This window comes from Hypanus sabinus, chromosome 3 (genome assembly GCF_030144855.1).
Source record: "Hypanus sabinus isolate sHypSab1 chromosome 3, sHypSab1.hap1, whole genome shotgun sequence".
Lineage (NCBI taxonomy): Eukaryota > Metazoa > Chordata > Chondrichthyes > Myliobatiformes > Dasyatidae > Hypanus > Hypanus sabinus.
The window spans coordinates 133,432,628-133,453,601 of record NC_082708.1 but is presented as its reverse complement, the minus strand read 5'-3'; the positions used below and the strand labels follow the sequence as shown (position 1 = coordinate 133,453,601).

The 20,974-nt window shown below is 36.9% G+C and overlaps 1 protein-coding gene across 2 annotated transcripts in view; it reads left to right on the top strand.

Annotated features, from left to right (window-relative positions):
- Window positions 1-20,974, top strand: part of naa15a (N-alpha-acetyltransferase 15, NatA auxiliary subunit a) — a 65,873-nt gene that overhangs the window by 29,141 nt on the left and 15,758 nt on the right. For both annotated transcript variants that reach the window (XM_059965183.1, XM_059965184.1), the window contains 12 exons: window positions 213-347; window positions 1,839-1,992; window positions 2,658-2,777; window positions 3,855-3,950; window positions 7,844-7,950; window positions 8,033-8,105; window positions 15,487-15,656; window positions 15,955-16,107; window positions 16,427-16,555; window positions 17,080-17,293; window positions 17,605-17,798; window positions 19,219-19,327. In XM_059965183.1, the coding sequence (XP_059821166.1) occupies window positions 213-347; window positions 1,839-1,992; window positions 2,658-2,777; window positions 3,855-3,950; window positions 7,844-7,950; window positions 8,033-8,105; window positions 15,487-15,656; window positions 15,955-16,107; window positions 16,427-16,555; window positions 17,080-17,293; window positions 17,605-17,798; window positions 19,219-19,327 (1,654 nt within the window). The remainder of the gene's footprint in view (window positions 1-212; window positions 348-1,838; window positions 1,993-2,657; window positions 2,778-3,854; window positions 3,951-7,843; window positions 7,951-8,032; window positions 8,106-15,486; window positions 15,657-15,954; window positions 16,108-16,426; window positions 16,556-17,079; window positions 17,294-17,604; window positions 17,799-19,218; window positions 19,328-20,974) is intronic.

The window sequence follows — 20,974 nt, the reverse complement described above, 5'->3', positions numbered from 1 at the left end:
ATCTGTGAGAAACTTTTCTGAGTGATATTTATGAATGGGATGAGTCCTGCTTCAAGCAATATTTTCAAGAAAAGTCACTTGTTTTTGCATCTGTTTCAATCTAGAAGATATTTACTGATAAAACACCACATTCTTAAGTTTCCCTTTGTTTCTAATCCTGAATATGTTTTTATAAAATTGAAATACTCATCTTAATTTCATAATTTGTCTAGGAAACCAGGTACCAATTACTTCAACTCCGCCCTGCTCAGCGTGCATCCTGGATTGGTTATGCCATAGCATACCATTTATTAGAAGATTATGATATGGCTTCAAAAATTCTAGAAGAATTCAGGAAGACACAACAGGTATGCTATTTTCAAATAAATGGGTCCATTTTGTTTTTGAAATTTATTATGGTGTCAGGGTCTTAATTCCCTGGTTTACTGGTTATACTATTTTAAACTGATTATCCTATTATTAAACTTACAAAGCAACATTAAAGTTGAAATAGTAATTTGTTTCTTTTGAGAGGCTAAAGGCCTATCTTATATCTTCTACGATTCCTTTAATTTTTTTTGAGCTTGCTTTGAAATTTTGTTTTTATTGAAATAGCTGGAATATGCACAGGATTTGCTCTGGTGATGGTTTCTTGACATTAGTTGTAAACTTTGAAAATTTTAATGTCAATATTTCCTTTAGTCATAGATTTCAGTATTTGCTTAGGCAAACGTAGATATACTTGGTGTTGCTGGCAAGCATGTGCTGTAAACTGCAGTTATCCAAGTTAAATGCTGTTTCCGCAGTATATACAAGTTAGCTTGCAGAAATCTTGAGAGTGATATTGCACAGATTTTTAGACTCTGCATAAATTTATGGACTGATTGTTCAGGGCTTAAATAAACATGGGTTCAAGGCATTTTTGTTTAACTTTTTATAGCTGCACAATATGCCTTCCACTTGATCTATAGTAGTTTGGGCACAAGTTCAAAAAGCTTGTCATATCAGGTGTCTCTGGATGTCTCTTTATCATATCGTATTTAGAAAATTCCACAGTGTTCATCAGAAGAAACTTTTGAATCTCTAATGACTCGTTACCATAGCAGTTACTTAATGACTCATGTCATTTTGCCAGTGACTGATTTTAAGTTAGTGGAACCTTGGTTCTGTACAATTGTCCTGTTTTTTGTAAATACAAATCCCAGTTTGATGGAGCAATCTCAGTCTAGTGAGCTATTACAGATAGGGCAAAGGGCTTTAAAAGCATGGTTACTCACTTGCATCGCTTTGACAGATGACATATGGCTGAATGCCTAATCTATTTTAGGGCCCACTTAACCTGTGTAAAATTACATCCATGAATGTTTTGATACAATTATATCTACCGCAAACTCCCTTAATTGTGCATAATCATCAGTAGTGATGAAATGTGATTATTTGGCACTACTACCAAACTTTGGATTCTATCTGAATCAGTGTTTGAATATTTCTCAGTGGCACTTCGTATTTTATCATGATCTGCTGAGTCCTAGCATAGCTTAAGTTTGCTATTGTACAGGTCTGTTGTCTGCGTTGTTGTTCTCTACAGATATTTTGTTTTTCTTTGGCCCAAGTTTTTTTTGTATAAATCCAGCTTGCTAGTTTGGTAGCATTCTTTTTCATTTATAAACCTTAGACCATAACTTTCATTAACTTTTGGGGTTAATTTTCCTGTCCAGTAGAATTAATCAACTTTTTTCACACATTCCACTTTTTTCTTCAAAAGAAGCTTAAATGTCTACTGTAAATGGCTTATAAATGTGACTTGTGCAGCTATTTTTGCAAAAGATTTTCTGAATTCCTTTTTTATCATTTTTAAGGCTTCTCCTGATAAAATTGATTATGAATATAGTGAACTGCTACTTTATCAGAATCAAGTGTTGCGGGAAGGAGGAATGTATAGAGAAGCTTTGGAACATCTTGACAATCATGAAAAGCAAATTTGTGACAAACTAGCTGTAGAGGAGTGCCAAGGTAAAACAGTTTTATCTGTACCTATGACAATTTATAGGAACTAGTGGTACGTGTATAAAGATTGCCTCAGTAAGCAATTTGCATGTTGTAGTAAAATAACCAGTATTAACTTTAGTGAATATAGGCACTGAATTACTACTTTCCACACTATTTATTGTGGTGTGGATAAAGTTTCTTACACAAAGTAACAACATTTAAGGAAATGCCATTTCAAATTTAGTATTTTTTTTACTTGTGGAGTTTAAAAAGGATTTTAGACATTTAATTGTTGGTCCAGAAATCAAGGATCTAATTACAAAGAGGGCTGTTGAGTCCGAATGTGGTTCCACCTAGGGTCCTCCAAATCATTTAACTGAATTTTTTTAAAAAAATATATGACTGGAATTGAAGCTCTTGTTGACTTTCTAATGGTTCCTGTTGGTTGTATGTTGGCTTGTGTGGTTAGTTTTTTTAAACCTTAGAATATATAATGAGCATGTGCATATTGTAGTAGTACACCTTGTAAATATATTTTTCATAAATTATGTACATCAGCTCATTTGTGCACATTTGTTCTCTCCTAAAATAGATGTAAGTGATTAATTTTTCCAATTCATTAAGTGTTACCTAAATGAAACCAATATTATAACACTAATGATGTAAAATCTGATTTGGTCTAAAAACAGGAGAGCTAATGTTAAAATTGAACAGATTAAAAGAGGCAGCAGAAGTGTACAGGCGATTGCTAGAGAGAAATCCTGAAAACTGGGCTTATTATGAAGGATTAGAAAAAGCACTGAGACCTGGTAAGTAACATTTAAAAGCTTGGATTCATCTTTTTGGACAGCTTTTTATCATGGTACAGGGTTTTATCTAGTTGTCTTATTTTAATAACATTTCTTCAAATCATAGTAATGATCTTCATCGTGCTTGTTTTGTGGTCTGTTTTAATTCCATGTTGCAGCTTTCAAAGTCTTGACTGGGATAAGGTGCTAATGGGTAATGAGGATGTTCTTGAGCAGTAGAAAGAAAGAGAAAGGAAACCTGGGTTTGAATTGAGAGATGATAGAAACCTAACTTCATTCATTAGTATTTTATTTCATTAAGTCTATACTAGGAAATTTCTGGTATAACCTATTTGAAAATCTGGTCAATTTGCATACCTTGAAGTACTGAGTTAGCAAAAATATATTAAGTACTATGTAAAAGAAAATATTTTGTACATTATGAAAATAATTTATTATACAAAGTATAAATGTATGATTAGAAACACTGGTGTGTTGTGTCATACTCTCATGGGGGTCAGGGCAGGCTTTGCAGAAACTTTTATGAAGATAGATTAATGCAAAATCAACACCAACATATGAACCAATTTTATTTTTCTTGGAGATGAGAGTTGGAACTAGTTTGAATGTACTTGTAGAATGTTGCTGAATAAGTTTTCAAAAATTAGGTTAAGGAAGGATGATTAGTTGGATATTAGCCATGAAGATTAGTAATTTGTATTGGTAGTAAGGGAAATGTGTATGGTTGATCATGTAAAATGTTACAGCAAAAAGAGTTTGCTTCTTTCCAATTTTTTATCCTCTTAAGAAAGGAGAATGATTCTTCCTGAAGTGAAGGGTAAAGGTATTAGAATTGGGATTGGTGTGGTTTTTGGCTGTTAAAGACAAGTATACTTTATGTATGCTAATTAGTTGTCAAGGATGAGAACTTTGGCTGTTTTCATTTCTGAGAACAAGTGTAGTCTGAAATAGTAATACAAATGTCTTCTGTTGGCTTTGATCAGTGTTGTATAACCTACTCAGATGCTGAAAGCAACCTTCTTAAAATCCTAAATATTTTTAATCTGTATATAACTTTTTTTTTAAATCTGTCTTTAGTCGGTGTAGAGGAGCGACTCAGTATCTATGAAAATGCTTGGACAAAGTATCCTAAAGGGCTTGTGCCTAGGAGGCTACCTCTTAACTTTTTATCTGGTGAGTGCTTTCATATTTTCAATTTCTCTTCTGTATGACATTGTAGCCTTTAGAATTGTATGTGATAACAGAAAGTTACCCAACTATATAACTATGTATCAGCTCAGCTGTACTGAAAAAATTGCTGAAATAATCAAGCAACATGGTACAGAACTAAAGTTAACTGCTGAAAATTTATTGTCTGCAGTGCTGACTGCTGGCATGGAGGAAAGCTTCCTACAATGATGAGCATGGTTGTGTGTACATGTTTTTTCACCTGTGCCTCTTGCTGGTGGTGATCCCTGGGTATAATTGCCAATCTTATTCATGAATTCTCAAGGAAGTAGAAAAGAGAATCTAAATTTAAATGATAAACTGTTTGGCAAGAATTCAGTTGCATCTTCTCTCCATAGATGCTGCTTGACTTTCTAGCTTCAGTTTCTACTTGCATGATGTTTCTTGTACTTAGTGTTGCTACACTCTCAGACCAGGTACGCAGTGGTGATATCTTTCCATTTTTGGTTTTATCCCTTGACCTTACCTGCTACCATTATTCTCGTTAAAGATTCTGAAACAGCAAATGAAAGTGTTGATTGAACTCCTTTTCTATATATTGGTGCTAATATAAAGTAGCATCTTTGTTTAAGAGGAGAAGATACAGGAGCAGAAGTAGGCTATTTGGCCCATTGAGTCTCCTCTGCCTTCTTCTCATACCCTTTGATGCCCTGGCTAATCAAGAACCTGTATATCTCTGCATTAAATGCAACCAATGACTTGGCCTCCACAGCCACACACGGCAACAAATTCCACAGATTTACCATCCTCTAACTAAAGTAATTTTCTCTGCATCTCTTCTAAATGGACATCCTTCAATCCTGAAATCGTGCCCTCTTGTCCTAGACTCCCCTACCATGGGAAATATGCCATGTCTAATCTTTTCAGGACTTTTAACATTCAGAATGTTTCTATGAGATCCTCTCCCCCCCCCCCCCCCCATTCTCCTGAACTCCAGGTAATACAGCCCAAGAGTTGCCAAACATTCCTCATACGATAATCCTTTCATTCCTGAAATCATTCTCATGAATCTTCTCTGAACCTTTTCCAATGTCAGTATGTCCTTTCTAAATTGAGGAGCCCAAAACTACACACAGTACTCTTAAGTGTGGTCTCACGGGTGCCTTAGAGCCTCAACTTCACATCCCTGCTCTTATATTCTAAACCTCTGGAAATGAATGCCAACATTGCAATTTCCTTCACAACCGATTCAACCTGGAGGTTAACCTTTAGGCTATCCTACACAAGGACTCCCAAACCCCTTTGCACCCCTGCATTTTAAATTCTTTCCCCATCTATATAATAGTCTGCCCATTTATTTCTTGCACCAAGGTGTATGGCCATGCACTTTCCTACATTGTATTTCATTTGCCACTTCTTTGCCTATTCCCCTAAACTATCTAAGTCTCTCTGATTCTTCAACACTACCCGCTCCTCCACCTGTCTACGTATCATTAGTAAATTTAGCCACAAATCCATTAACCCCATAGTCCAAATTTTTGACATGCAACGTAAAAAGCAGCAGTCTCAACACTGACCCTTGTGGAACTCCACTGGTAACCAGCAGCCAGCCAGAATAGGATCCCTTTATTCCCACTCTGTTTTCTGCCGATCAGCCAATGCCAAAACCAATTCCATGGGCTCTTATCTTGCTAAGCAGCTTCAGGTGCAGCACCTTGTCAAAGGCCTTCTGAAAGTCACATCCACTGCATCTCCTTTGTTTACCCTGCTTGTAATTTCCTCAAGAAATTGCAGTAGGTTAGTCGGGCAGGATTTTCCTTTCAGGAAACCATGCTGGCTTTGGCTTATCTTGTCATGTGCCTACAGGTATTCCGCAATCTCATCCCTAACAATAGATTCCAACAACTTCCCAACTACTGATGTCAGGCTGACAGTCTACAGTTTCCTTTCTGCTGCCTCCCACCCTTCTTAAATAGCAGAGTAACATTTGCAATTTTCCAGTCATCCAGAATGCCAGAATTCTGGTACAATGCCAGAATCTATCAATTCTTGAAAGATCATTGTTAATGCTTCTGCAATCTCTCCATCTACTTCCTTCAGAACCCAAAGGTGCATTCCATCAGGCCCAGGAGATTTATCCACCCTTAGCTTCCTGAGCACCTTCTCAGTCGTAATTTTCACTGCACATGCTTCACTTCCCTGACATAAATATAGCATAAAACTTGTAAATTTAAGCTGCAAGATTTTGGGGCTTAAATGTTGCTATGAGTAATAGTAACCTGAGAAGGATACTTCAGGTGAAGCAGGTACGGAACAATTTTTAAAAAAATGTTTTCCACAATCTAGTGAATACCTTTAAATCTTTTCAGCTTACAGTATTGCCATTGTTTTTGTTTATTTTGTCATGTAAATTTTGCATAATTTTTAATCATTCACAGTCCAGGCTGGAAAAAGGTGAACCTTTGTGTTTAATAACTGGTAGAACCTCCTTTAGCAGCAATAACCTCCACCAAACATATTCTGTAGCTGCAGACTTGTATAACTGTGGAGGAATTTTAGACCATTCCTCCAGACAGAACTGTTTCAGTTTATCAATATTTCTGGGATAAACAGCCCTCTTCAGGTCATCCCACAGCGTCTCAATTGGTTTAAGTTCTGACTCTGACTTGGCCATTCCAAAACACAAATCATCTTCTTTTTAAACCATTCTGTTGATTTACACTTGTGTTTCAGATCATTCTGTTATTGCATCATTCAACTTCTATTAAGCTTCAGGTGATAGAAGACATTTTCATGTATAGAGGCTGGTTACAATTTTGAATTCATTGTTTCCTCAATGGTCGCAAACTGTCCAGGCCCCAAACCATGATGCTCCTTGCACCATGCTTCACAGTGGGATGTGGTTTTAAGGTGTTAGTGTGCAGTGCCCTTTTCCCTCCAAATGTAGCGGTGTGTATTTCTGCCAAAAAGTTCTTTTTCACCTCCTTCAGCATTGCACTTTTGTGATCTTTGCAGGACACTTACTCTTAGGGAGAATGGCAACAGTGCCGAATTTCATCCATTTGTGACAGTTTCTCTTACTGATGAACACTCGGGGTCTTTAGAAATGCTTTTGTAGCCTTTTCCAGCTTCATGCATCTCCACAGTTTACTTCTAAGGTCATCTGAAAGTTGTTCTGATTGACATGGTGCACATTAATTAGAACCTTAGAAGAGCAGGCTGTATCAGTGACCTGACTTTGTGTGTCTTTTTTATACTCCAATCTCAACTCATTGATTAGAACACCTGACGCCAAATAGCTTTAGTGGAGGGTATTACCCCAGAGGTTCACAAACAGTCTAGGTTCAAGAAAGTGATTGTTTAAATAGTGTACTCAGTATTGACAAGAAGAAATACAATTGTTTGTGTATTATTAGTTTTGGCAGGTTGTGTTTGGTCTATTATTGTGACTTTTTTGAAGATCAGACCACATTTTATGAGTAATGCAGAAAACCAGATAATTGCAGAGGGTTCACAAACTTTTTCTTGCAACTACAGCGCTGCAGCCGCAAAAAGCTAATTTTCATGGCATTTATGTTGAATGTGCCCATGGCAATAAACTTAAACTGTTTTTTTTAATTAATTGGGAAGCGGCATATGTTTTGACATCATATCAATAGAATGATAACATACCAAACTAGTACAGTACTTATATGTTTTTCACCAACCTGGCCCCATTTAAAAAGCATAATAAAGATCTTGAATAACTTTAGAGACTTCCCAAAATCACTCTTGAGTTCATAGTATACTTGGAATAGTCTGTGCCTGGTGGCCTTGCATTTCCAGGGTACATTTAGAATAATTTTACATGTACTACAATTTTTCAACAATCAAGTCTATTTAATTTTTCTTTCTGTCAGGTGAAAAATTCAGAGAAGTTTTGGACAAGTATTTAAGGATTAATTTCAGCAAAGGTTGTCCTCCTGTGTTTACTACCTTGAAATCATTGTATAATGATAAAGAGAAGGTAAATGTATTGTTTGTATTAATATCAGAGCTCTGTTTTGTTGTAAAATTAAAAAAAATTAAAAGTATCTTTTTGTCTGTAGGTATCAATTCTAGAAGAATTAGTAGTTGGGTATGAAACCTCTTTGAAAAGTTGCAACCTGTTCAGCCCCAATGGTAAGTTTAGCTTGTAGCATACTCAATGCATGATTTGAACCTTTCCAAAAACGTGCCTTCATTTCCATTCAACAGCTTTTGGCTTTTCATCACTAAGTGATCTCAAATCTCCATGTATGTTGATATCATGTCTTTGAACCAATATCAGTGTATATTTTAAAAATGAATCCACAGAGTATTGAATTAATTGTATTGGGTTACTCAAAGTTGTGTACTGCTAAATAGCAATTTGTTTTGCATATTTCCATTCTAAAGCTTCTAAGATCATTGTTTCCTTTATCAATCAATAAGACTTCAAAATCTTTTGTGTATAAGCATTGAAATTTGATTTCATTAAGATGAACTATTAGGTTCTAAATTTTCTGTAAGTTTAATAGATTATTAGCCATTTTAATGATCAAATACTCTTGTAACAAGCTACATAAAAGTAGAAATTTTGGAGTTATTGTTTAGTTTTGGCAAGATAGGCCATTGTCAATAGTCTAATATTAGGAAAATATTGTCTTGCTTAAGATTCAGATGCCAAAGTACTAAGATGTTTGTGTTTACTTAATTAGTAGTGTAATTATCTCAAGATCCAGCCTAGTCTCTGGTGTAGGTGCCGTTTGGCAAGAGCCAAGGCTGAAAAGATTTCTCAGCTAAAGTCTTCATGGGCAGCTGCTGGTTTTCATCAATTAGCAGAGTACATTTTAAATGAGTACATTTTAGCAAGTTACTAAGTATCTTGCTACTTGGCCATTTTCTATTAATTTTTTTCAGAGAACTCAAATTGAAAGAATTATAGCTAAAAAACAACCAGCTTCATGTGGTCAGCTCTAATGCCGAATAAACTCAGTTAATCTGATCTAGGGAACTGTTATCTGCAAAAGGAAAATTGTACAGTGAGTGAGTACTGATGTGCCTGTCCTTTCAATATATTCATGCAAGAAAAGGCATTACATCTTTCAACCTGAATTTAATTAGCATCTATTGATATTTTGGCTAATATCCACTGTAAATGCTAACCCAGAGTATTTTGCTCACAGGTTAATCTTTAAACAAGCCAGTTGCTATTTCATGAAATGTTTTAGGAGAATTTTTTTCAAAATCATCTGGCATGATTTCATTGTTGGTATCTAATTTGATCATGTCTGTATTATGAAAGAGTTTGGATTGTATTTCCTTTCTTTTTCCTGACAGAAAAAGAGAACAGGTATAGGTTTTAATTACCAGGACATTATAGAAAGAAAACTTCAATTTATATAACGCCTTCCGTATCCTCAGGGTTACCTTTTATATTGTAATATAAATAACATTTATATTCCTATATAAAATGTTCTATACAGTACTATGCAAAAGTCTTACGCAAAAAAAATTGTGTAAAGTGAAGATGCTTTCAAAAATAATAATATTCTAAAGATCAAACAAATTTACTCCTTAGAGTCATAAAGAGTAAAACAACTATATCAAATCAATATTTGCTGTGACCATCTTTTGCCTTTAAAACTGCACCAATTCTTTAGGTACACTTGGCAGTTTTATAAGAAAATTGGCTGATAGGTAGTTTGAAGCAGCTTGGAGAACTTGCCACTGTTGTTCTGCAAACTTTGGCTGTCTCACTTCTGTCTCCAGGTAATTCCAGATAGCCTAAATATGGAGTCATTGTCCTGCTACAGAATGAAGTTGGAACCAATCAGACGCCTACCTGATGGTACTGCGTGATGGAGGGAAATCTGCTTGTACTCCTCAGCATTGAGGATTCTATTAATTCTGACCAGATCACTGACTCCATTTGCAAAAATGCAGTCCCAAACCTGCAGGGAACCTCCACTGTGCTTCACAGTTGGCTGCAGACATTCATCAATGTAGCACTCTCCAGCTCTTACACAGAAAAGCTGCTTTCTGTTGGAGAAAAAATTTTGAAATTTTGACTCACCAGTCCAGAGCACTTGCTTCCAATCTTCAGCACCCCAGTCCATGTATTATTATGCATAGGTATGCCTTTCGGCTTTGCTTCCACTTTGGAGGAATGACTTTTTGGCAGCAACTCTTCCAAGATCATTTCTGACAAGACTTCTCTGGACTGTAGAGGGGTATGCTTGGGTTCCAGTGATTTCTGTGAGTTCAAGGTTCATAGCTGTGCTGGACTTTTTCCAGGTTTGAAGGGACGTCAGTTTGGTGTATCTCATCTGTTCCACTCAGTTGTCATGGCTGACCACTTCGTTTCTTCTTCTGAACCTTATCTGTTTCCTTGTGCTTCCTCAGAAGAACTTGTACATCACTTCTTGAAACTCCTGTCTGCTGTAATTTTCTGCTTAGATAGACCTTGTTGATGTAGGATGACCACCTTGTTTCTTGTTGCTATGCTCACTCTTGCCATGGTGTAAGAATTGCTGATTTGAAGGTTAAATTGTCACATTTGCCAAACCCTCACCTTTTAGTTTGGATATCCTTCCCCCAGTTCTACTGGGGGAAGAGGGAGTCCTTCTTCTCCCTTTCTGTTTCAGTTAATTAGTTTATTTCATTCAACTCATTATGTCATTGATCATTAGTACCTGTTTGTGTTTTCTTTTCTTTTATCATGCACTGGGCTATATACCTACAACGTAATCAAGTTTTTATTTGAAAAATGTTCTTTAAATATGTTACTTTCTTTAACAAAATACAAAAAAATTCTCTAACATTTACTTTTTAAGGAAAATGAATGTTCGGAAATCTAAAATTTGCTCCTTTCTACTAACACTAATGCAGAAGACAAAAAGAGTATCTAAAGCAAAATTTATATTTAAAAACTGATGCCTAACAATTGCACACACTGTACATTTTATCTCTAAATTCCTATAATATTTTATATTGTCACGCTATCTAGATTATGTGGACAAGTCCTGGAATAGGGTTTGAACTCCTAATCCATTGATTGAGGTAAAACTGCTATCATGCAGCCGAAGTGGGGACACCCCTGTACAATTATTGAATTCTGAGACAAGGTACTGGAAGGAAATCAGTATGAATTTCTTGGTTAGTCTTTGTATTAGTAACCCATTTATCTTCTGTAGCAATTACAGTTTCATCTACATGTCCCTATGAGGAGGGTTTTGTTGCAAACCAAATGCTTGTTTAAGTAAATGTTTTAAAATAGTGAATATTTCTGATCCAGTCACTGTATAGGTCCTCTGTGGCAGACTCTTGGTGGAAAAAAATATTCTCAGACATCCCTAATACTTCCAATTCATTTAAATCTAGGTATCCCTCCTAAAGAAAATCAATTCTTTTTGTTCACCCTGTCCAGGACTCTAGTTTAATACATTAAATATTCCCTGTATTTTTCCAAAGAAGACAGCCAAAATCTAAATCAGGTTTTTTCTGATGAAGATTACCCTGCATAATGTGTTCCTCGAAAACAGTTCATATTGGGATTTTCCATGGAGCAATGCTGCATCATTTGCGCATCCTTCAACAAATCACAATAAAAATTTCTAAAAATTTACTATTTTTTCACACAAATTCCATGAGAGCAAATTTTATTCTGTATCTCGAAGCTTTTGTAATGATTTGTAAAATCTTGTAAGGGTCTGTTTACATTACCTGAACAACCATAATGCGGGGGTCACCTGTTTGTCATTTTTCACCCATGGCAAGTTGACAGCAGGACAATTTGGCCCATTACTCCCATTGCAGACTTCCTTAAACCCCTTCTTTTGTCCAACTCCAGCCTGTTTTTCCTACCACCCATTTCAGTATCCAGTTAACCCTCTTCTCTTTGGTGGGGGGGGGGGGGGGGGTTGAGCAGAAAAGATCTACATTCACAAGAAAAAAAATCCCAAAACTGAGGTATCAGTGCCAGCAGCTGAACAACTGTCACTTTCATCTCTCCAATATTTGTGTTTAGGCTTAACTAACACTGTAGCCTAACTTGTGTTTTATGTATCCCTTCGATTATCTCCCTGCTCGGCAGTGCCTCTACTTAATTTTACAAGTTTGCAAAGATTTGGCATGACCTTTGATAAAACTTCTACAGATGAGTAGTGGAAAGTATGTTGACTGGATGCACCATGGCTAGATATGGAAACTTAAGTGCCTTTGAAAGGAAAAGCTGTACAATCCAGTCCCATCACGGGTAAAACCTTCCCCACTATTGAGCACATCTTCTTCAAGGAGTGCTGTCACAGAAAGTCCCACAGAGAACCCCCACCATCCAGGCCATACTTCCTTCTTGCTGCCTCCATCGGAAAAGAGGTATAGGATCCTCAGGACCCACACCACCAGATTCATGACCTGTAATTACCTCCCAAATGTCAGACTCTTGAACCAGAGGGGTTAACATCAGTCACCCTAACACTAATCTGTTCCCACAACCTGGGCCACACTTCTAAGAACTCTTCACCTCATGTTCTATATTCATTGTTTGTTTATTCATTCATTCTTTTTCTTTCTGTATTTGCATAGTTTGTTGTCTTTTGCACATTAGTTGGTCCATCTCATGTGAAGTTTTTCATTTCGTGACACGAAGATTGGAGGAGTTGTGGATGGAGCTGAAGCTCGTTGAAGGTTACAAGAGGATATAGACAGGCTGCAGAATTGGGCAGAAAAATGGCAGATGGAGTTCAATCTGGACAAGTGTGAGGTGATGCATTTTGGAAGGACAAACCAGAAGACTGAGTACTCAGTTACTTAAGAGTGTGGATGAACAAAGGGACCTTGGGGTTCAAATCCATACATCCCTCAAGGTCGCTACACAGGTTGATAGGGTAGTTAAGAAGGCCTATGGGATGCTAGGCTTCATAAACAGGGGGATTAAGTTCAAGAGTAGAGAGGTCATGTTGCAACTCTACAAATCTCTGGTGAGACTGCACTTAGAATATTGTGTTCAATCCTGGTCACCTCATTATAGGAAGGATGTGGAAGCTATGGAGAGGGTGCAGAGGAGATTTACCAGGATGTTGCCTGGATTGGAGAACAAGTCATATGAAGCGAGGTTAGCAGAGCTGGGACTTTTCTCTGTGGAGCGTAGAAGAATGAGAGGGGACTTGATAGAGATCTACAAGATTATGAGAGGCATAAATAGGGTGGATAGTCAGTACCTGTTTCTCAGGGCACCAATAACAAACACCAGAGGGCATATGTACAAAATTAAGGGAGGGAAGTTTAGGGGAGACATCAGGGGTAAGTTTTTTACACAGAGAGTTGTGAGTGCCTGGAATGACTTGCCAGGGATGGTGGTGGAGGCTAAAACATTAGTATTTAAGAGCCTCTTGGACAGGCACATGGATGAAAGAAAAATGGAGTGTTATGGGGTAGTGTGGGTTTGGTACTTTTTTTAAGGATTACGTAGGTTGGCACAACATGGAGGGCTGAAGGGCCTGTACTGTGTTGTAGTGTTCTATGGTTCTATTCTACTGAGTTTCTTTGTATTTACTGTGAATTGCCCACAAGAGAAAGAATTTCGGGGTAATATATGGTGACCTATGTCTGTTGGGTAATAAATGTACTTTGAACTTTGATGAACCTGACATGAGGTGCAGTCTGTGTTCCTTGCAATCATTTGGAATTCCCTTGAGCACTGTGGTTTCTTCCTACATCCCAAAAACTTACAACCTGGTGTGTTAATTGACCACTCGGATGAGATTGTAGAGATAATAAATTGCATACAAAAGTGTAAATGGGAGCAGGTTAGTTCGTGCGGACTCTGGGTCAAATGGTCTATTTCCATATAAAATTACTGACTGTTATTAAAACACCAAAAAAAAACAATCTAATATGGAACCCCACAGGACTCCAGTACACACAATGAAAAAGGCCTGAACATATTAGATGTGGCCAAGTTATTTTCCATGGTAGGGGAGTCTAGGACAAGAAGGCATGACTTCAGAATTGAAGGACATCCATTTAGAACTGAGATGCGGAGAAATTACTTTAGTCGGAGGGTGGTAAATCTGTGGAATTTGTTGCTATGAGTGGCTGTGGAGGCCAAGTCATTGGATGCATTTGAGGGCAGAGATAGATAGGTTCTTGATTAGCCAGGGCATCAAAAGGTATGGGGAGAAGGCAGGGGAGTGAGGATGACTGGAAGAATTGGATCAGCCCCTGATTGAATGGTGGAGCAGACTCAGTGGGCCAGAGGGCCACTTCGGCCCCTATACCTTATGGATTCCTCCAGTTCTGTTACTGAGACTCCCACTTTCCATTAGCCATATTGTTTTTAACAAACTTCCTGTTTCTCTTGAATTTTACAGATTTCCTGATCAATATACCATATCAGTCTTTCTCAAAGTTCGCCATATCAGAGAAGTGTTTTTCTTACTGCATCCTCAAAAGTTATATCAAGCTGATCTTGTGATTTTTACAGTGCTTCATGGTTTTTTACTTAAAGGCAATGTCTGTAATGTTCTCCTTTCTGGAAAGTTGGATGGAAATAATTCATGACCTCTGGCACTAGCCTTCTAAAAGGCTTCACTTTAATTTCTTATGCAAAACTGCTTGTCCTTAGATGATTAGGTTTGGGAAACATGTCTTTTTATTTTGTTCTAAACCCTCTGTATCCATTTGACATCGTGGGACAATTCCCATGGGACCAGGGATGCAACATAAGAGATTCAAGAATTTAAGCAAGAGTGATGCATTATATAATGTTGGTGCCAGTCAAGTCCAGCACTGTATTCAGTCTTAATCATCTGTGATCTGTGGAGTTTGCAGTCTTCCTTTGCTGTGTGTTCCCCAAATGCTGTTTTATTTCCTCCCACATTCCATGGGTGTGTGTAATGGTATAGGTGAATGCTAGGAAAATCAGGTTAGAGTTGATAGGTATGTTAGAGGGTTGCAGGGATTAGAAGCATCACTTTTGAAGGCTGCCAACAATGCTATGAGAATAATGAATAATGGTGAGATGTTCTCCCTCACCTCCGGGCATCAGTGATAACGGGCAGTCATGTTTAAGTTCATATGGGAGAAATGAAAAAAATCGTATTTGTAAATCATACAGCATTTGTACAATTACTTGAAGCTAAGTAACTGAAGCAAGATAACGCATAGCTTTGAGATAAAGATAATTTTGATTTTTTTTCTCACAAAAGCTATCTTCGATTTGAAGGATCAAGTGGTGGGCTCCTAAGAAAAACGTGCTAATTCAGCTGATTAAATCAGCTCCATTTTTAAAATTTCCATGCATTTAAAAAAAGTCAGTATCAGGGTGGTGTATATGCTGCTTTTTAAAAAGTCTATTAATAAATTAATATACTGGTCCAATTTTCATTGTGCTTATTTAACTTCACCAACTGAACATAAACCTCAAAAGGGGAAAATATTTAGGTGGTTGGACATGTATTGCACAGATGTACATAGATCTTTTTGAATAATTTTGCATGTTTGCCCATTAACGTTGAACTTGGCTTCCCTCCCATTTCAGATGATGGAAACTTAGAACCGCCTACTACTAGATTGTGGGTCCAGTACTTTTTAGCCCAGCATTATGATAGAATTGGTCAACCATCTTTGGCCTTGGAGTATATCAATGCTGCAATTGAAAGTACCCCAACACTCATAGAATTGTTCCTTGTCAAGGCCAAAATCTACAAGGTAAAAATGCAAAACATTCTGTCCTTCATAAATAACTCTCTGCAAGCTTTGTAATTTTTAAACAGTTAGTTATGTTTTCAATTTTTTTCTGCTTCATGTATACAAACTTTTTAAAATTTAAAAATACTGCAAATTTAGAAGAAACATTAAATATAGTTTTGAAAATTGTGAATTAAAAGTTAAAATCAATAATTTTCTGTATGTGATTGAGTTAAAACTTGACTAAATTGAAGATCTGAGTATATGATAGTTTTAATAATATTAGATTGCTGTGTTTAATGTAGTATTTTCCTTACAGCATGCTGGAAACATAAAGGAAGCTGCCAAATGGATGGATGAGGCTCAAGCTTTAGATACAGCAGACAGGTTTATAAACTCCAAATGTGCTAAATACATGCTAAAAGCCAACCTGGTGAAGGAAGCTGAGGAAATGTGCTCCAAGTTTACAAGAGTTGGTATCTTTGTTGCTTAATCATACTACATAAAATATTAATTTATTTACATATTGATATATGCTTTGCCATAACCGATTTGCATTTTGTGGATTCTTGTTCGGACATGCGTGTTTGCTGCGTAGTTAGATTTTGAAGTCCACTGTTGACTGCATAGTTTTTGTGCAACAAAATCTGTTGTGGGCACATAATTTAATCGTTTAACTGGTTATTTAAAGTACTTGATTGTTTTGGATAATATCTTCCCAAATGCGTTAAATTGTACTTGCTGGCTACATATTTTGTTGTGACATATTTATATGTAATGCTTTTTTCTAGGAAGGGACGGCTGCAGTGGACAATCTGAATGAGATGCAGTGTATGTGGTTCCAGACAGAATGTGCTCTAGCCTATCAATCTATGAACAAGTATGGAGAATCTCTTAAGAAGTGTCATGAGATAGAAAGAGTAAGTGCGAGAAAAATCATGTACATTCTCATTTCTGAAATGAGTAAGGTGATGGGGTTGGGAGTAAGAAATGAAGACATGGATAATTACAAAAATGGTGGGACCTAATTTATCCTCTAATGCATTCCTTCTTAATTTTAAAAATGCCAAATGGTTGGAGCCTTGCAACATTTCCTTAATTTTTCTTCCCTCCCCTCCTGCATACATAGGTAGTCTCTAACAGGCTAAAGCTTGTGTCTTATGTATAACTGTGAGGAATTTGCTAAAACCGGATGTAAGCTTGTGAAGTCAGTTAAAATTGTCCACCCAAAGCAATAGTACAAACAGTTTTCACCTGATACCAGCTTTAAGTATTAGGATTTGTCTTGGATAAAACTTTTAGAAACCAGTGTTGGCTTGAAAACGGAAATGTTCTAATATAAAGTGTGGTCAGTTTTTGTAATAATTCTGTTTAGTTAGATGTACCTGTGTTTGTGCTGATTGATTTGTGAGATTCTGTGCTGATTCAAGTTTTTCTTATCCAGCATTTTGCAGAAATTACCGATGACCAATTTGATTTCCACACCTATTGCATGAGAAAAATGACATTGAGATCATATGTGGATTTGCTTAAACTTGAGGATGTACTTCGGTGTCATCCTTTTTATTTTAAAGCTGCAAAGGTAGCTATTGAAATCTACCTTAAACTTCATGATCATCCACTAACTGATGAAAACAAAGAATTGGAGGCTGATACAGGTATTGCGAATTTTTGCTTTAATATCATATTCCTTTTATTGGTTTAATTTTAAAAGAATTTATTGATTCTGAACAACAAACAAAAGAAAATCTGCAGATGCTGGAAATCCGAGCAACACACAAAATGCTAGAGAAACTCAGCAAGCCAGGCAATATCTATGGGAAAAAATGCAGTCAACGTTTAATGTTAACTAGTTTTTTCCATAGATGCTGCCTGGCCTGCTGAGTTCCTCCAGCATTTTGTGTGTATAACTCATTCCACAGCTATTTGTTTAGTTCCAAAATGTGATCAGTGTGTTTTGTCCCTGCAGCAAATCTTTCAGATAAAGAGCTGAAGAAATTACGGAACAAACAACGTAGGGCAAAGAAGAAGGCACAACTTGAAGAAGAGAAGAGGAATGCAGAAAAAGAGAAGCAGCTGAAAAATCAACGGAAAAAGAAAGAAGAGGATGAGGAGGAGATTGGCACACAGAAGGAAGAGCTTGTACCTGAAAAATTAGCAAAAGTAAATTTATAACATTACTGTGTCCATGAATTCTGAATTCACAAAGCCTGTATGCTACCACTCTTTCCATCACTTCACTGCTTTCCCAAAAGACATTAGATGTCTTTTAGGGACTGGAGTTTCAGGGAGCTCTTGGTTTGAACCAAATCCTCTACCCTTTTCTACTACCCAAAGATTCTTAATACGAGTGCAAGTGTGCCAACGTAGTTGCTGTCTTAAGTGAATCAGGAAGATATCTACATTAAGTTGTATCATCAAGTCTGACCAATTTTGTATTATGTAGCTTTATTTGGGTTTTAGCAATCCTAACTTATTAGAAATTCAGTCAGTTTTCTATTCTTTATTGAACTCTTCCATTCTTAGTGAAAGTGTTCTGCAGATGTTAGGGAAGATAAAAATCACTTTTCTTAGTTGATAATGCTATGGCAGAGTTGGCGAACATTTGTCAGAGTATGTGCCCAAATTCGCTATAAACTTTTAACAAAATCTTTTTAATTCTCCCATGGTAATATTGAACAGAGGTTATCAATGATGATTAAGTAACAATAAATATGGATTTTTGAAGTGTTTTAGAAAACTTGTTCCAAAATTATTAATATTAATCCCTTAAAAGACAATTAAAATAATTTCTAAATAGTACTGCTATTGTGCCTCAAGGAAGATTTGGTGGATATTCATAAAAATCAATGAAAGGAAAATAAACACTATGCCGAGTAAGACTTTTATCACTGCACTAACAAAGACAGGTAGTTTATATCTGGCTTGTATTTGCTCATTTGAGAACAATGCACATAGCACTAGTTTCAATGGTAGCTCTACTTCTAGAATTGGATTGGGCAAAGTTTATCACTGAAAACATATCACACAAATGTTCATGGATTAAGTATCCCGTGTTCACTCGCAAATAACAGAAGAAAAAAATACATAAGCAGAGTGAAACCAATGCCAACTGGCCCAGCCGTTTACGATTCAAGTAATGATGTGTATTCCAGGACTAAGAGGACTTACAATGTATCACCCAACATCATGTGTTACTGCATCTGTCTAGCTTGCACGAAGCTGGCACGAGATGAATCCTGTGAAAACATCTTACTGCTCTCTGATAAAAATCATTTACTGCTTCATTTGACAATAAAGATAAATCATTATATATCTCTATTATGGTTAGATTTAAAGAATTGAGATGCAGCACTGCATATACGTGCGAACACAATTTTTGCTTGTGCTTTTGGATCACTGCCCCTGGGCTGTAGCCAACAAAAATTAAGTTTGTCAGAATGAAACCATTGCATTGAGTTTTGAAGTATACAAAGCACATTGTTGTAATGTTTATGTACAGGTTAACATAACTGTCAGCTGCCCATAAATGTGTTTGCCTTTAATTTAGACACATATTCAGGATGCTTTTTCTATTAACTAGGTGGACAGTCCTCTTGAAGAAGCCATTAAATTTTTGACACCACTGAAAACCTTGGTAAAAAACAAAATAGAAACCCATCTTTTTGCTTTTGAGATCTACTATAGAAAAGGTGAGTAATGAAAATGTTGGATTGTTTTAGTCATTTATGATGAACATTTTTGCCAGTATTATAACCGGTGATTATCTTGGGTTTGCTCTCATCACCTAGTTGCCTAAATTAGATTATGTGTACACATAAATACTATTTGTTGACATTCTTCTCCACTGAATAGACATTGCGAAGGTGATGTGAAGAAACTGAAATAGAAGCCAAATAGGTGATGTGAAGAAACTGAAATAGAAGCCAAACGAACGAAGTTCATGACTTTGAGGCAGCAAATTGGCGAGGGACAAAAATAAAGTTTTCTGGAAATGCAGCAGTTGTTTTGTGCTGCAGTCTTCATGTGTTACGTACCCTGTAACTGGGTCACTTACCAGCAAAGATAGGGAGGTCCGTTGAAGTCTGATGGTACAATTTTTAACAATATTTATTGATAAAAATACACAAAAATAATATCAATGCAAACATACAGATAATATACGTCGTCAACACTAAATCTAAAAGCGCGGGTATAATAATAAGAAATAGCTCTGTCGTTGTCTAGGGGATAATGTATTGTCCGATGGAAATATAAAAATCACTCAAACTCATTCAAGCTGCAGCTTTTTGGTTGGAGAGAAAGACAGAGGTTTAACTTGCCCATTCCTTTTATGATGTCAATCCTTCGAGAGTCGTTGGGGGACTGATTTCCCCTTTTGTGGTTAGCTAAAGCCATGCTTCCGTGGTAAAGACCCACCAATTCCGAGGCAAATGGAAAAGGACGCACGTGGGCTGTTTCCACCGGCTTTCGCTATTACGCTGTTACAGGAGTTCTAGCGTTTCTTCTGGTGCGTCTGAGGGGCTGTTCCCACAGACCCTCTTTTATCCTGACTCACAGGGTCTCAGATGTCAATCAGGTTGGGATGATGCAATCCCTCCACCAACCCCCCCCAGTTCATTGCCTGGGGCTTCGATGCATCATACAGGATTCAATACACAATTCCATCTCTAAGAGACAATAGCCAGTATCAATGGTTCTGCCTTTCGGAGGCCAGGTCGCATTCCAAACTCTTTGTGGATTCTGCATGTCTTTCTCTCATTTCCTGGGTCTCCTGAACTGACTTAATAGTGATCTTGCCATTCTCAAAAAGGAGGGGCTACGTTGTACCCTTCGGCCGCTCAGAGTTGTGGCGCATTCGTAACAGCCCCTTTCTTCAAAGCGTTTTCACCAGCGGTGAAAACGAAGTAGTACAGAGTCTTACAGGATTTTAGAATCTAACACAATACAAAAGTTTTTTTTTCTACAGAGTAATGCAGTTATACATTCAATTCAGCATCTAAACAGTTAACGATTACAGTGACACTTCCTTTAATATATTAACATCTTGTACCTTACTAAAGTCTTGTAGCATCAGACTTCAATTTAATAACCACCTATATTTTTTTCTTTCCTTCAGCAAACAAAAACTAAAGAGTTGTGATCTTAGCTTACGTGTATACTACAAAAGTTCATGCAAATACTAATCTTTATGTGGCTTTCAAACTTAACAGGCAGGCTTCCATGGGGTTGTCTTTATTATTCACATGCTTTGTCGAAATCCCGTAAAACCGGCTTTTGCTATTTAAAAATGGCGTCCCCATTAACCCTCGCCTCTTTTCCGGTTAATTCCCACGTGG